Below are 16,525 nucleotides of genomic sequence, written 5' to 3' on the forward strand. Positions count from 1 at the left end.
AGGAAACAAAAGAAAAATTTGGAGTAGGTATTAAAATCCATGGAGAAGAAATAAAAACTTTGAGGTTTGCCGATGACATTGTAATTCTGTCAGAGACGGCAAAGGACTTGGAAGAGCAGTTGAACGGAATGGATAGTGTCTTGAAAGGAGGATATAAGATGAACATCAACAAAAGCAAAATGAGGATAATGGAATGTAATCGAATTAAGTTGGGTGATGCTGAGGGAATTAGATTACGAAATGAGACACTTAAAGTAGTAAAGGAGTTTCGCTATTTGGGGAGCAAAGTAACTGATGATGGTCGAAGTAGAGAGGATATAAAATGTAGACTGGCAATGGCAAGGAAAGCGTTTCTCAAGAAGAGAAATTTGTTAACATCGAGTATAGATTTAAGTGTCAGGAAGTCATTTCTGAAAGTATTTGTATGGAGTGTAGCCATGTATGGAAGTGAAACATGGACAATAAATAGTTTGGACAAGAAGAGAATAAAAGCTTTCAAAATGTGGTGCTACAGAAGAATGCTGAATATTAGATGGGTAGATCACATAACTAATGAGGAGGTACTGAATAGGATTGGGGAGAAAAGAAGTTTGTGGCATAACTTGACTAGAAGAAGGGATCGATTGGTAGGACATGTTCTGAGGCATCAAGGGATCACCAATTTAGCACTGGTGGGCAGCGTGGAGGGTAAAAATCGTAGAGGGAGACCAAGAGATGAATACACTAAGCAGATTCAAAAGGATGTAGGTTGCAGTAGGTACTGGGAGATGAAGAAGTTTGCACAGGATAGAGTAGCATGCAGAGCTGCATCAAACCAATCTCAGGACTGAAGACAACAACAACAACATGTATTGTATTAACTCATTTGTAAAGTAATCAGATGTCTGAAGCTGTCTGACACAGGGAAGTTTGAATCTTTAAAGAACAGAAAGTTTACTAGTACTATAGAGTGGTGAAAATAACATGCCTGCGAGCTGAATTTGGAAGACACTTCTAGTTTTTTTTAATTTCACTAAGATGATGCTGTGCAGTTTTGAAATTCTAATGAATATTACAGGATCAGTTGCTTCAAAAACAACACAAAGCTTAGAAAAGCAATTATGTGAAGCAAAAACTTGCTGTTACTCTTTGTTTTTTGGCAACAAAGTATCAAACACTCCTAACACTGGCCCTCCGCAGTTGATGGCTCATGAATGTGCTAATGTTAATGTCACAACATCGACAACCATGACAGACTGCACAGTGGCAGAGCACTGCATGGTCCGTTGAATCCCAATACCATCTCCAGCATGCCGACGGGAGATCGCGAATCTATCATCTTCCAGGGGAACAACTCCTTCGCACATCTATTGTGGGATGGAGACAAGCTGGCGGCAGTTCCATTGCACACTGGGGAACACTCATGTAGACATCCATGGATCTAGAGCAGCTTGTGCAAGACATGGTGATAGGTAGTGTACGCTGATTGTAGACCACCTAGACCTCTTCATGACGATCATGTTTCCCAATAGCAGTGACATTTTTCAGTAAGATAATGTGCCGTGTCACAAGGCCAGGAATGTGATGGAGTGGTTAGAGAAAGACAATGGCGAGTTCCAATTGATGTGCTGGTCCCACATCTTGCCAGGTCTGAGCCAGATCAAACACATCTGAGATGTGACTGAACGTGGCATCAGAGCTCATCGCCCCCACACCGGAAATTACGGGAATTAGGTGACTTGTGTGCAGATGTGGTGTCAACTCCCTCCCGCGACCTACTAAGGCCTCAATGCTTCCATACCACGATGCGTCTCCACTGTTCTCCATGCCAAAGGTGAACATACTGGCTATCAGGTAGGTGGTCGTAACGTTCTGGCTGATCAGTGTAAGTTATCTGCCACCAACATCATTATATCCAAAAAGGAACAGTGGTTTTCTCTGCTGACAATGCAAGTATCATAAAACAGTCAATGGAGAATCTACACCACTTGAAAATGCAAAGCAAATTTTCTTGAAAATTAATAATTGCTTCTCTGTAAATGAACTACCACTCAACTTAGACAAAACACAACACATGCAATTCCGTTCTGCACAAGAGCTGACCTCACCTTTAGAAATAATGCATCTGAGTAAATCAATAAAAGAAACAGAATGCTCTCAAATTCTTTGGTGTTTAAATTGAGAACATGGACTGGACGTCCCATCTTACAGATTTTGTTAAGTGCCTGAGCCCTTCAATTTCTGAATTACAGATAATAATGCTTTTTCTGTTTCATTCATTAGTGTCTTCTTCTTGTTGACCTCAGTCTGGAGACTGGTTTGATGCATCTCTCAATACTAGTCTGTCCTATGTAAGTCTCTTCATCTCTGCATGACAACTACATCCTACATCTGTTTGAACCTGCAACCTTTATTCAAGCCTTTGCCGCCTCTTACCATTTTAGTAACCCCCCCCCCCCTCCCCCCTGCCAATGCTGTGGAAGATGCCGAATACTTATGGTCTCACCATCAGCAAATCGTCGAATGTCACGTGTCACTGCTTTATCAATGTCGTCACGTGTTTGAAAGTGCGTTCCACACAATGGTTCTTTCAGTTTCAGTGGGATGCTCCAGAACTTCCCCAGTGCATGAGCAGATTCTGCACATAATAAGCTGCCTTACGGGTTCTTGCATTGTCCTGCAGAATTAACGCATTGCATATATGTTCAGGACATTTCTCCCAAGCAGCCCATCGTAGGTGGTGTTGCAGGCAAGTGCGACAGTAGTGCAGTGCATTAACAATTTGTCCATATGGGACCAAATGGCACAAAATCACTTCTCTCATGTCATAGGCTATGATGACCATTAACTTGACAGGAAAAGGATTGCGTCAGAATTTCTGACTGCATGGTGAACCTGCGTGACACTATTATGCGGACTGGTTTTTCAGTTCTGGCTAATAGGCTCTGGCCCAAAATTCATCTATGGCGATGATTCACGCAAGCATATTGTCTCCCTCTACTCGTAATGCACCAGATGCACATGACTAGTTTTTGTAACATGTCCACTTTTTCACTCCACTTAGTGCAAGAGGTGCCCACTTTGCAGCAACTTTACGCATGTGCAGCTAAATGTATAAAATCATGTAGACTTTCTTCGACAGCGTTTAACTTCAGTGATCTGACGGGAACCGGTGTTGCCACGGCGGCAAGGCTGTTGGCATATGAAGTGACTGATGCTGAGAAATGAACAGTGTTAAGCACTAGCATTTTAAATTGCATGAATGTGTAAAAAATACACTATTGTACAATAGCTATAAATCGAACGAGATTGCGCTGTTCTTAATACACTTATCTTGTATGTGAGAGGATGGAGGCTGTACTCCTGAATCTGGCACCCATATTAACATTTTCCGTGGTTTCCCGAAATTACTTCAGACAAATGTCAGGATAGTTTCTTCTTCACTGTCCACTCATTTTAATGTCACAACCTATGAACATCCTCAATAACCTCCTTTTGCAGTGCAGACTCCTGCGAAACGTGCAGAGAACGAGTCAATAGGGTATTGGTTGATAGGTTGGTTGATTTCGGGGAGGCGAAAAAACAGTGAGGCCATTGGTCCCGTTGGATTAGGGAAGGATGGGAAACGAAGACAGCCATGCCCTTTCAAAGAAACCATCCCGCCATTTGCCTGAAGCGATTTAGGGAAACCACGGAAAAATCTAATTCAGGATGGCTGGACACAGGTTTGAATCGTCATCCTCCAGAATACGAGTCTACTATGCTGACTAGTGCGCTACCTTGCTCGGTAATAGAGTTCTGGAAGGTACCAACAGGGATGTGGAGCCATGCCGACTCCAGTGCAGTGACCAGCTGCATTAAGTTTCTCAGTTGAAGATAAATCTCGCGAACTACCCACTCGAGACAGTCCCATAGATTCTCGATTTGGTTTCAATCTGGGAAATTTGATGGCCAGGAGAGTATGGTATACTCATCCCGGTGCCCTTCGAACCACGCACGTACACTGAGTTGTGTGACACGTTGCACTGCCCTGCTGATAGATGCCATTGTGCGGAGGAAACACAAACTGCAATGCGGGTGTGGACATGGTCCTCAAGAATAGATGCATACTTGTGTTGATCCACTGTGCCTTCCAGAATAACGAGATCACCCAGGGAATGCAACAAAAACATACCCCAAGTCTTCTCAGTACCAGTATGCACATAATTCCTGCAGCGTTCATCTTCAATTGTTCTCCAAGCATTAGACAATCTGGGTATGAGCACAGTCTGTATGCACACTAAAAGGCCACCCGGATCAGTGCATACCAGCCATTGCAGCTCTGCCACCCCTGAATGCATCTATCCACCAAGCAATCTTTCAGTACGGTAGAACAGTATTTTCTACCATTTCCACAAGCTCCTCGTGGCATTGTGACCCATTCCTTCCACCGTGAACTGCAATCTTACATAAGAGTGCTGTTCAAGTTGGGTAACATCTATCCTGAATGGCTGCTCAACTCACACTTTGGTCTCTCTTCACACTTCATTCTCCTTGAAAGGACTAGCATCTAATGTCACATCATGTTACTGTGGATTCTTTGGGAGACTCCTGATGCCATGGAATGTGCATAGTTTATAATGTACTACTGTGTACTGTTGCAATTGACAGTAAAACACTTAAGCAATGACAAACTTTTTTTCGTCTTTTTTCTTGTTCTCTATCTTTAGGACAGTGCATTAAGATCTGCCATTGCTCTGCATATAATGTTAACATATGAACTAACCTTCCATTTGCATATTTCACAATCTTTTAATTCCTTACCATTATCACGATAGTTACCATGACGTTTGCAATGACCCTCATATTTCCCGCCCTTCTGGCTAAAAAACCCTATTTTAAACACTCTCGTTCAACGCAATAGCCTTAGCCCACCTTAACAGTGAATGACATGGAAGTCTGAAAGTAAGAGATCCAGACTGTAGGGTGGATGAGGAAGAACAGTACAATGAAGTTTGTCAGTTTCTCTCAGGTGTGCAGACTTTTAAGGCCTTGTGCTGCCATGGAGAAGCAGAAGTTTTTTTTCTATTTTTGTGGTTACAAGTGTGCTGAAGTCAAAAACTTTCTGGCAGATTAAAACTGTGTGCCAGACCGAGACTAAAACTCAGGATCTTTGCCTTTCATGGGCAAATGGTCTACCAATTGAGCTACCTGAGCACAACTCACCACCGTCCTCACAATTTTACTTCCCCTAGTACCAAACTTCACAGTTCTCCCGCCAAACCTTCAGAACTAGCACTTCTGGAAGAATCCATGTCTCCACAATAACCTTTCTTCCAGATGTGCTAGTCCTGCAAGTTTCACGGGAGAACTTCTGTGAAGTTTGGAAGGTAGGAGACAAGATACTGGCAGAAGTAAAATTGCGAGAATGGTTTGAGAGTCATACTTGGGTAACTCGGTAGAGCACTTGCCCGTGAAAGGCAAAGGTCCCGAGTTCGAGTCTCGGTCTGCCACACAGTTTTCATCTGGCAGGAAGTTTTACACCAGCACACACTCCACTGCAGAGTGAAAATTTCATTCCGGATGCTGAAGGCATTTCTTTAAATTCCTGGGGGTAGCACAATACACTTCAGAGTTGATTGATGCACTGTGGAGGAGGACATCAAACAGAATAACCCCTTCAGAGTCCACAAAACACCACTGTCATAACTTTATTGGCTGAGGGTGAGGCTTTGAAATTTTTCTTCAAGAGAGGTGGGGTCATGCCACTCCATGAATTGCCATTTTGTTTGGTTTGAATCATTGTACCCACGTTTCATCGCCTGAGATGACATTCAACAAAAAACTGTCATGAGAGGCCTCATAATGCACAAGCAATTCTGCACAGATGGTCTGTTGTTGCTCTTTATAGTCTCCTGTTAGGTGATGAGGAACAAAATGGGCACACACCTTTGAGTACCCCGACGTACATGTGTGTGTGTGTGTGTGTGTGTGTGTGTGTGTGTGTGTGTGTGTCAGTATTACCAATAGATATGTCCAGTTGAACAGCGAGGGTGGACATTCTGCAAGCATCTATTAATACTCGAGATGCCCTGGTTTTCCAAAAGAAACTCAATGACAGATGTCTGCTTGGAACTCACCTCATTTACACATGCCATTTTGAAGACTATATATAGTGCCACCACGTTTTGGAACTTCATGGAACTATAGGGACTGAAGTGGGAGTATTCCATGATGTCCTCAAACAAATTACAGAATCTTTCAACAGAAACTGGGCAAGAAAAGAAAAATCTTTTGCATTACTTACTGAACACTCTTCCTATATTTATTTCTTTTGTCAAACTCAATATCTGTTGTGATTATCCAAGGATTTCTACTATGAATTGTCTTTTCACCTATGTGATCCTCTGCTGCCTATCCTACTTCATCTTTCAAAGCTACCCATTTGTATTCTGTTTTATTTCTTCCTCCCGTATCAGTTCAATGTTGTGCAATTTTCCCTCTGTAACTCTCAATAACCTCCAGCTCCAATTGATTAATGCCCTACCTCCTCAATTTTTTTTGTGTTTGCAATTTCTTCAGTTTTAATCTGTGTTTCATAATCAAATAAATTATGGCCAGAGTCCAAAACTGCCCATGGAAATGTCTTCTAGTTCTGAATCTGTTTTCAAAATCTCTGTCTTGCCATTATATAATCAATCTGAAACCTTCCAGTGTCTCCAGGTCTCTTCCACTTATATAACCTCCTTTAATGATTCTTAAACCAAGTACTAGCTCTGATTAAATTGAGCTCTGTGCAAAATCTGTCATGTCGCTACCTCTTTCATTCCTTTCCTCAAGTCCATGTTCTCCCTCTATTTCTCCTTCTCTTTTTTTCCTACTGTCAAATTTCAGTCACCCACCACAATTTAATTTTTGTCTTCCTTAACTAAATGAGTAGTATTCTTTAAGTAATCATACATTCTTTCATTCTCATCAGTCGCAAAGATAGTTGACATACAAACCTGTACTACTGAAATGAGTGCTGACTTTATCCTCCTATGATAATGCATTCACTATGCTGTTCATACTGGATTACCTGCATTCTATTTTCTTATTCAATGTTAGATGCATCCTGCACTACCCCTATTTGATTTTGTGTTTGTAAATGTGTACTGATTTCAGCACTAACTCCCACTGTATGTAAATTCAACCTATTAATTTCATTTTTAAATTCTCTAACCAAGCTACCAAATTATGGGATCTAACATTCCACACTCCAAACTGTAGAATGGCAGGCAGTTGTATTTTTCCTGATGACTACATCCTCCAGAGTAGTTCCTGCCTGGAGATACGAATGGGACCACTTTATCTCTGGAATATTTCACCCAAGAGGATGCTGACATCATTAAGCTGTACAGTAGAGCTGCATGTCTTCTAGTTTCCTCTTGATTTCAAGTCCTGTTGGCTAATATTACAATGCCAGATCTGGCAATCATTTAAACTGTGGCACCGCCGCAACTTTTAAAAATGCTGCTGCTGCTGCCCCTCTTCAGGAACCACTAGTTCGCCTGGCCTCTCCACAGCTACCTATCCATTGTTGCTGCACCTACTGTAAGGCTATCTTTATCACTGAGGCTCACCAGTCACCCCACATCAGCAATGTATAGTGTCTTATGGCATCATACTCTGACGAAACTCGTCACTGAGGAAAAAAATTCTTTATTGCACATGACAATTTGGAGCATGTAATAGTAAGTGTTCACTTCAGTATCTCTCGCAGAAAATTCTTTTAATGCTGGGTATACTGGCAACAGTCTCACAGTGCATTTACTCCCTCATGAGTAAAAGCAGCATTCATTAATACAGCACCAGAAAAAGAAATTACTTTACACTATAGATCATTCAACTGTAGTGTGGCACAAAAAGGAGTGAGTTATTTAGTGAGATAAAGCATCTAACAGAAAATAAAGTTAACTTTGAACACATTAACTGAAATAATATCTTCTTGGGGCTCCTACTGTTCCACATCAGAGCAAGAGAGTGCAATGATATATGGATCAGTTAAATAACTACACTAACTGCTCCAAAACAATCAGTGATACTATCTTTATGCTCAAGTCTAGTAAACAGTATCATATTACAGAGCCAACAGTCAATTGACTCTCTGACAACGACATTCACCATAATGTTAAGTATTGTATAAAACAAATTAACAAGGCAAGTGCCTGAAGAGGATTGGTAATGGACCAAAATCTAAGTGTTTTAAGAAACTCCTCAAGAATATGGACTGAAGCTATGTCTCAGTGTTCATGACATGAATGTAAAATACAACACTTTTTCCAATGATATACTCCACGACCCCCCCCCCCCCCCCCCAAATTAAAAAATATTTCCCCAAAAATTAACTCAGATTATACTTGAATCTACATAAAGGAAATTGAATCTTTAATGTTAGGCACAGCTCTGCTGCTGTTACTGTGGCTGATAACCCCTTGAGCCTCAATAGTATTAGGGTGGGGGGGGGGGGGGGGGGGTGTACTACACCAATGATGAATGTAAGACATAATAAATAGGGTGAGAATTTTAACTGGAAAAGGCACATTTTAGAACTCTTCAAAAGCTAAGTTCAGCCACATTTGCACTTTAATCATTGCAGATCTCTGGGAGAGAGAAATCAGTAACTTGACATATTTTGCATATTTTCATTCAATAATGTCAAATGGAATAATGTTCTGGGCTATCTTATCTTTAAGAAAGAAAGTCTTCCTTGCACAGAAACATGCTGTAAGATTAACATGTGGTGCTCACCCACAGTTATCTTGTAGACATCTGTTTAAGGAGTTAGGCAGTCTGACTACTGCTTCACAGTACATTTATTCCCTTGTGAAGTTTGCTGTGAATAATCCACTACAGTTCAAAAGGAAGAATTATGTACATAATTACAATACCAGAAGGAAAAATGACATTTATTACTCCATGTTGCTAATTCACAACATATGCATATCTTTTTTCTTTTTGAAAAATAAAAACTTAAGAGATGTTCAGAATACGTACAAATTAATTTGCAATCTTAATGTGAATTGACTCATTCCATATCATTATGATCTATTGCGCAAAATGATCATGGAACACGAACCTAACTAAAGAGCATTATTTTCAACATTACATTGTCTTTTTTCTGTTTAGACAAATTTACAACAATTTTTTGTGGTTTCAAATCAAGATGAAAAGTATTGCTTGTATGAACACAAATTAGGCAAATACTACCCATTACAGACAATAAAATCGAGATAATCTTTCAATAACTGCCATGCACCACAAAATGTAAGGTGCAGCTGTGCCCCCCCCCCCCCCCCCCCCCTCCCCTCCAAGATGCTACATACACCAGTTCTTTAAATGAAGTAAGTTGTTCAGAAAAAATACGATGGTATTCTTGACCGAAGCCGCTACTGTTCGGTCAAGTAGCTCCTCAATTGGCATCACGAGGCTGAGTGCACCCCGAAAAATGGCAACAGTGCATGGCGACCTGGATGGTCATCCATCCAAGTGCCGACCACGCCCGACAGCGCTTAACTTCGGTGATTTCACGGGAACCGGTGTAACCACTGTGGCAAGGCCATTGCCATATATTTATAATTTACTAATTTTAATCATTCAATCATCTTTTCTTTCCAGTGGGGCCTTACCTGTTACAACACCAGCTGATGCCATCTGTTCTGACATTACAACAAGTCCATGGATGTTGCCTGTACTTCCAGCATGGGGTTTCTTGTATGAGAGCTGAGGTGTTCCTCCACCTTGAAGTTGTTTTTCAACTTCTGTTTCATCAAAGGGGAAAAAAAAAACAGATATCAGTAATACATGTATTTTGTCTGGGAAATTAAGAAATAGTGTCATTAGGAAAGAACGAATATTTCAACATAGTTGTATTTGTGTATGGTTTTCTGCTAGTTACAGATAACAAGTTTCTGCTATGCAAAAATTGCTAAAATTCTCAACATTAAGGTAATGCAAACCAATCACAACAAAAACGTATTACATTATAAATATAATTAATATGACCCATACACATTAATTTTGTGTGTGTGTGTGTGTGTGTGTGTGTGTGTGTGTGTGTGTGTGTGTGTGTGTGTGTATTTTTTGTTTGTTTGGGTGGGGGGGTTGTTGGCTAGTGGTGTCTTTGGACACTGTCGTGCCCATTTTGTATGACTAATTCTTACAGCCGACATCTATAGCTTACACATGATGTGCAATACTAAATTTGTTATACAAGACTTTGGAACCTGTTTGTGGGCATTTTGTTAACTCCTGCTGTGGGTAAAGAATGTAAATAGAGAATTACCAAAAAGACTGATCATTTTCTTTTCAGTTAAAAGGACAATATTTCAGAAATAGTGAAATCTGTGAACTGCACCAATGACCCCATTGTCAACAACAGTCATGCAAACTACAGAGTTCCACATCCATTGATGTCCAATGTGTTCATTGTTCTACAATGGTCCATAAAGGCTAACACAAAAATTGTTGAAGAGGGATTTCATTGCAGAAAGATGATGTATTGTGAATGTGTCGGACAACACTTGCAAGACAGTGTTACATTTTCATTTCCATGATAACATTTAGAGATGAAGTTCGTACTTTTTTTCGATGAGCTATTTCACATAACGACATTTTCCAAGGTATAACATAGAAACTGAATATTACTGGGTACAAGCTACAGTTTTCAAATACAATAAAGATCTTTTTTAAATATATGATTGTTAAATGTGGCTCAATATAAAAAGTCATTGTTGAACATTATCATTATGTTTCAATATTTAAATGTGCGCACAGACTACACCTCCAGTCACATTGTGTATACTTATTGACATTTAGAGTAACAATATTTTTAGTATTTACAGCAGCTTCACAAGTTTGAATTGACTCACTTACTTTAAATTAGTCATATTCCATGGAATCCCTGGGGTAAGGTCTCTGATACATGAAAGAAGTCAGCAATAAACATTTTATTTAAACATGTTACAATCAAATGGCCAAAGATTATTAAATATTCTTGTACTGCAGAGCTGATATTAATTATATAGTTAACATAGTCAATGTGGATGCATGTGCTACTGTTTAAGGTTGTGTCAAGGAAAATAATAAATTTTTAAAAATGTAATGTAACTTAATAGATAACCTACTGCTGCCACTTGGTGAGTAGATTTTATATCTACCCAGTTACATTCTGTTGAATGTTGTGTGGTAGACAATTATTAAAATGACCTTTAGAAGATTACCTTCAGTAATGCTAGACTCTTGAAACATGTTTTCCAGTGCATGATGAATTTCTTGGAAGGACGGCCGGTCACTGGCATTCCACTGCCAACACTGGCGCATCAGCTCATAAATCTTTGGTGGACAGCCTGGAGGACATTCCATCCTACAACATTAAAGAAAAACATATTTACATATATACAAACACAACAGCACAAATCTGTTGGTTTCGAGTGCCAAAAATGGGGCGATAAGAGGGAAAATAAATTTGCTAAAACTATCAGATGCTTTTTTGGCTTGATGAAATACATACTGGCAGTTTATCATCATTTCTATGTGTTTTTCCACTGTTCAACACCTCTTCCACTCAATTAGTGGTCACTTATACCCTTTACACATACTACCTAAGCAAATTAGAAAATTTAGCAAATTGCAACCACCATGCCACAAAAAAGGAAACACACTAGTGAGTTTTATTTCCCACCTCAACTTACAATTTATTATGATTCTCTTAATGCACTGTATCATTTCACACACATTTAGTGTTACTATCCACCCATTTGTACACTGTTGATAAAGCTTTTTAAACTCTTTAACATCTAGGGTATCATCCAGTCTAGAACTGCAGATTTCAATTCCTTGTAACATATGGAAGTAAGTAAAATGGAATGAATGCTCAAGGTCCTATGCAAAGTTCCAAAATTCCTTATCATTGATAAAGACAGTTCCAGATTTAAGATTTTCATAATGGTAGTTCTTAATAACAAATCTAAGTAATGGAAACGTTTGAAAATAAACTCCTGGTCTTATTAATATCAAACCAGTGATTAAAGGCCCACACTGTGTTTGTCTGATATTTTCAGTTTGGTAAATTTTAATGACACCACAACACAAACTTCAGTTTAAACTTAACACTGACATAATAAATCAAAGTTTATGCACCAGTTGTGAAACAATATGCTTCTCCATTCAGTTGGTATCAGTCCAAAAATGTACATCTGCATAGATGTATAGATGTCTTTCTAACTCTTTTGTGGGCATTTGTCAACACCTTTGATGACAGATGGTTTCTAATAACTCAGTCCCTCATTCTCAGTTTGGTGTGACATTTTTGCTGTGTGGAAACACTATTAACACGTTGCCTGGTTGTGAAGGAATAACTTTTCAATGCTTTTTCATTCGTGTGCTCGAAAAAGCTACACAAGTAAACGAGTTTCTTTTCTTGAACATTAACAAAACTTTTCCTTAATTGCATCTATTCCCATCATCCATTACTGAAGGCTGATAAACATGGTGGGGGATTGTTTACTTTCATAGTCTCTTTTAACTCAATGACACACAAGAGAAACTAATAACAGTATGAGAAACTAGGGCTATTTGGCTATGAAACTGTTGACATTACCGTGTAAACACAGGCTGAGCACTGCAGCCGTATTTCTGAGCTTAACAACCTTTAACAGCTGACCCTAGACTTCATACTCACTATTATATCCAACCAGCTAAATACGCATCCCTAACAGAAATTAGACAAGAACACTCTGTCACTTAAGTAACATGTTTGTAGTACAGTCTTCGCCTATAGCCAAAGCTTTACACCATTACCCAGTGACAGCAGACTGAGTTTCCTAAACATTTTCATAGAGTTAGCTGCTGAAGTAATATTAGTTATTTTGAATCCGGTGTATAACAGAGTATACAATATGTGATCAAAAGTTTGTGGTGCCCTCCATCGATAATGCTGGAATTCAATATGGTGTTAGCCCACCCTTAGCCTTGATGACAGCTTTCCCTCTCACAGGCATATGTTCAACCAGGTCCTGGAAGGTTTCTTTGGAAATAGCAGTCCATTCTTCATGTAGTGCTGCACTGAGGAGAGGTATCGATGTTGGTCAGTGAGGCCTTGCATGAAGTCTGAGTTCCAAAACATCCCAAAGGTGTTCTATAGGATTCAGGTCAGGACTCAATGCAGTCCAGTCCATTATAGGGATGTTATTGTCGTGTAACCACTCGGCCACAGGCCGTGAATTATGAACAGATGCTCGATAGTGTTGAAAGATGCAATCGCTATCCCTGAATTGCTTTTCAACAGTGGGAAGCAAGAAGGTGCTTAAAACATCAATGTTGGCCTGTGCAGTGATAGTGCAACAAGATCCGAGCAGGCACACGGGGGGAGGGGTTTATTAATGATTGGGAGCTCCAATGTTGGGTGGGTAACGGAGCCCCTTCGGGAAATAGCGGAAAGGTCGGGGAAGAAGGCCAGTGTTCACTCTGTTCTGCTTGCCAGGGGGTCTCATCCGAAATGTGGAGGAGGCCCTGCAGCGATACAGATCACAGGGTGCACCCGACTGCAAATTGTTGCTTATGTCGGCACCAATGACTCCTGCTGTCTGGGTTCAGAGGTCATCCTCCGTTCATACGGATGGTTGGCGGAGTTGGTGAAGGCGGAAAGCCTCACTCACAGCGTGGAATCTGAGCAAACTATTTGTAGTGTCGATCCCAGAACCGATCGTGGTCCTCTGGTTTGGAGCCAAGTGGAAGGCTTAAACCAGAGGCTCAGATGATTCTGCAGAGATCTGGGGTGCAAATTTCTCGACCTCTGCTAGCAGGTGGAGAAATGTAGGGTGCCCCTGAATAGATCAGGCGTGCACTACATGCAGAAAGCGGCTACAAGGGTAGAGGAGTACCGTATTTACTCGAATCTAAGCCGCACTCGAATCTAAGCCGCACCTGAAAAATGAGACTCGAAATCAAGGAAAAAAAAATTTCCCGTATCTAAGTCGTACCTGAAATTTGAGACTCGAAATTCAAGGTGAGGGAAAAGTTTATGGCTGCACCTCCAAATCGAAACAAAGTTGGTTCATTGTAATATGAGACACAATTTAGGTCAAATGAATGACGACATAGCTACAGTAGTTTGGTTCGAGTCGTAAGCTTAGCAGTTAAGCTTTACCAGGTAGCCATTGCTATGCTTCAGGCATTCCGTCCGTATTTATATGGGTACCCTTCCTTTTTCACATGCTTCGTCTCGTTTGAATTCATTGCTTATTTTTCTTTCATCTAATATGTGCCGTTCTCTTTGTTATAGGTGTTTACGTCACTCTAAGCTGAAAATGCCTTATTGTACTGTGTCATCCATTGTTTGTCGCATTCTGATGATGAGTGTTTACGACCTGTAGCTGCTTGCGGCATGGCTTGCTTTTAAAAAAATACAGAGGAATCGTCTCATTAGCGAAACAATGGCAAGAGACTGTTATTTGTTGTTACTTACACTGCTGCTTTCTTTGATAATGATCAACAAGAATGAAATAACAGACTGCGTACGATAGAAGATGTTCTGAACGAGAGTTCAGCGAAAATTTTTCTCAATTTGAAAATCTTTGCAGGCGCCTCTTTAGTACATTACATTCTGCACAGAAATTAGAGTAATCTTAGATTTAAAAATCTAGTCAATTGCCGTGCTTCATTTCTGATTGTACCACTGTTAGGCATAAGAATAATACGAATATAAATATGACATGATATGTATATTCTTCCGCATTTGCTGCTGTCTCACTCTAGTTTCGTGGTTTATTAGGCAGACAGGATTTAAATGAGTTAGCAGCAAACACGAAACAATACATGGCAAAATGTTTATATTCGTATTATTCTTACAGTGAAGAGAATACTGCATGTGATTCACAATTCATAAAAGTTCCTGTTAGCACCCATCTCTTCTCACAGGCAGGAAAAAATTCAGAATGTAGAGTTGGCCATTTTGATTGACAAACATCCCAAACAGTCTTGCCAGTGGATTTTCGTAGTACATTGAAATGCTGCTACATTCGAAGATGAACAATACGGAATTTGTATTTAGTTCGTTGGATAATGTATGAAAATGCAGTGGTCGAAACTCGGGGCGGAGAAAAAAGATAGTCTTCGACCTTTTTTTTCTAAATTTATTTACTGACACAGAGGTTTTGGCACCAGTATTTATCTTTGTGCCTGCAAAGCATTCCTGTGTAGCGCTACATATATTCGACGGCAGTGGCACATACCAACATTTTTCAGAACTTCCGTTTGCTTTGCACTCGATTGAAAGCCGCAGGCGGGTTTCTGGATTACAAAAACCGGAAGAAAAGTGCGGCTTAGATTCAAGTAAATACGGTACGTGTGAAGTGCACATGTGGGTTTTTTAGGTTAGAGAATTCCCTCCCTAGGTCCAACAAGTCGCCTCCTGAGACGCGACAAGGTAGCAGTAGGCAAAATGCAACAGGGAATGAGAATATTAATGTGGTAATAGTAAACTGCAGGAGCGTCTATTGAAAGGTCCCAGAACTGCTCTGATTAATAAATGGTCGCAATGCCCACATAGTACTAAGGACGGAGAGTTGGCTGAAACCAGATGTAAACAGTAATGAAATTCTAAACTCAGTTTGGAATGTATACTGCAGAGACAGGCTGGCCCGTGAAGGGGGAGGTGTGTTTATAGTGATGAAAAGTGCAATAATATCGAAGGAATTTGACAGAGGTACGAAATGTGAAATAATTTGGGTGAAGGTCACAGTTACAGCAGGCTCAAACATGGTAACTGGAAGTCTCTATAGGCCCCCCTCGCTCAGCAGCTGTTGTGGCAGAGCACCTGAAGGAAAACTTGGAAAATATTTCGAGTATATTTCCCGACCATGTTACAGTTCTGGGTGGAGATTTTAATTTACCAGATATAGACTGGGAGACTCAAAGGTTCATAACAGGTGGCAGGGACAAAGAATCCAGTGAAATTTTTTTAAGTGCATTATCTGAAAATTACCTTCAGCAGTTAAACAGAGAACTGACTTGTGGCGATAACATACTAACCTTCTGGTGACAAACAGACCCGAACTATTTGAAACAGTTAACGTAGAACAGGGAATCAGCGATCATAAAGCGGTTACTGCATCGGTGATTTCAGCCACAAATAGAAATATTAAAAAAGGTAGGAAGATTTTTCTGTTTAGCAAAAGTGACAAGAAGCAGATTTCAGAGGACTTGACTCAACACAAAAGTTTTATTTCAGGTACAGAGGACAAAGTTCAAAAACATCGTACAATATGCATTAGATGTGCCAAGCAAGATCGTAAGAGATGGAAAAGAGCCACCTTGTTACAACAACCGAGTTAGAAAACTGCTACGGAAGCAAAGGGGACTTCACAGCAAACATAAACATAGCCAAAGCCTTGCAGACAAACAAAAATTACACGAAGCAAAATGTAGTGTGAGGAGGGCTATGAGAGAGGAGTTCAATGAATTCGAAAGTAAAGTTCTATGTACTGACTTGGCAGAAAATTCTAAGAAATTTTGGTCTTATGTCAAA

At 40.1% G+C, this 16,525-nt stretch overlaps 1 protein-coding gene across 1 annotated transcript in view; it reads right to left on the bottom strand.

The window, feature by feature from the left end:
- Window positions 1-16,525, bottom strand: part of LOC124795847 (tyrosine-protein kinase Abl) — a 448,464-nt gene that overhangs the window by 63,151 nt on the left and 368,788 nt on the right. Inside the window, exons 10-11 of the mRNA XM_047259929.1 lie at window positions 11,220-11,362; window positions 9,627-9,758 (exon numbers count right to left, since the gene is read on the bottom strand). Coding sequence (XP_047115885.1) covers window positions 9,627-9,758; window positions 11,220-11,362 — 275 coding nt within the window. The remainder of the gene's footprint in view (window positions 1-9,626; window positions 9,759-11,219; window positions 11,363-16,525) is intronic.

This window comes from Schistocerca piceifrons, chromosome 4 (genome assembly GCF_021461385.2).
Source record: "Schistocerca piceifrons isolate TAMUIC-IGC-003096 chromosome 4, iqSchPice1.1, whole genome shotgun sequence".
NCBI lineage: Eukaryota > Metazoa > Arthropoda > Insecta > Orthoptera > Acrididae > Schistocerca > Schistocerca piceifrons.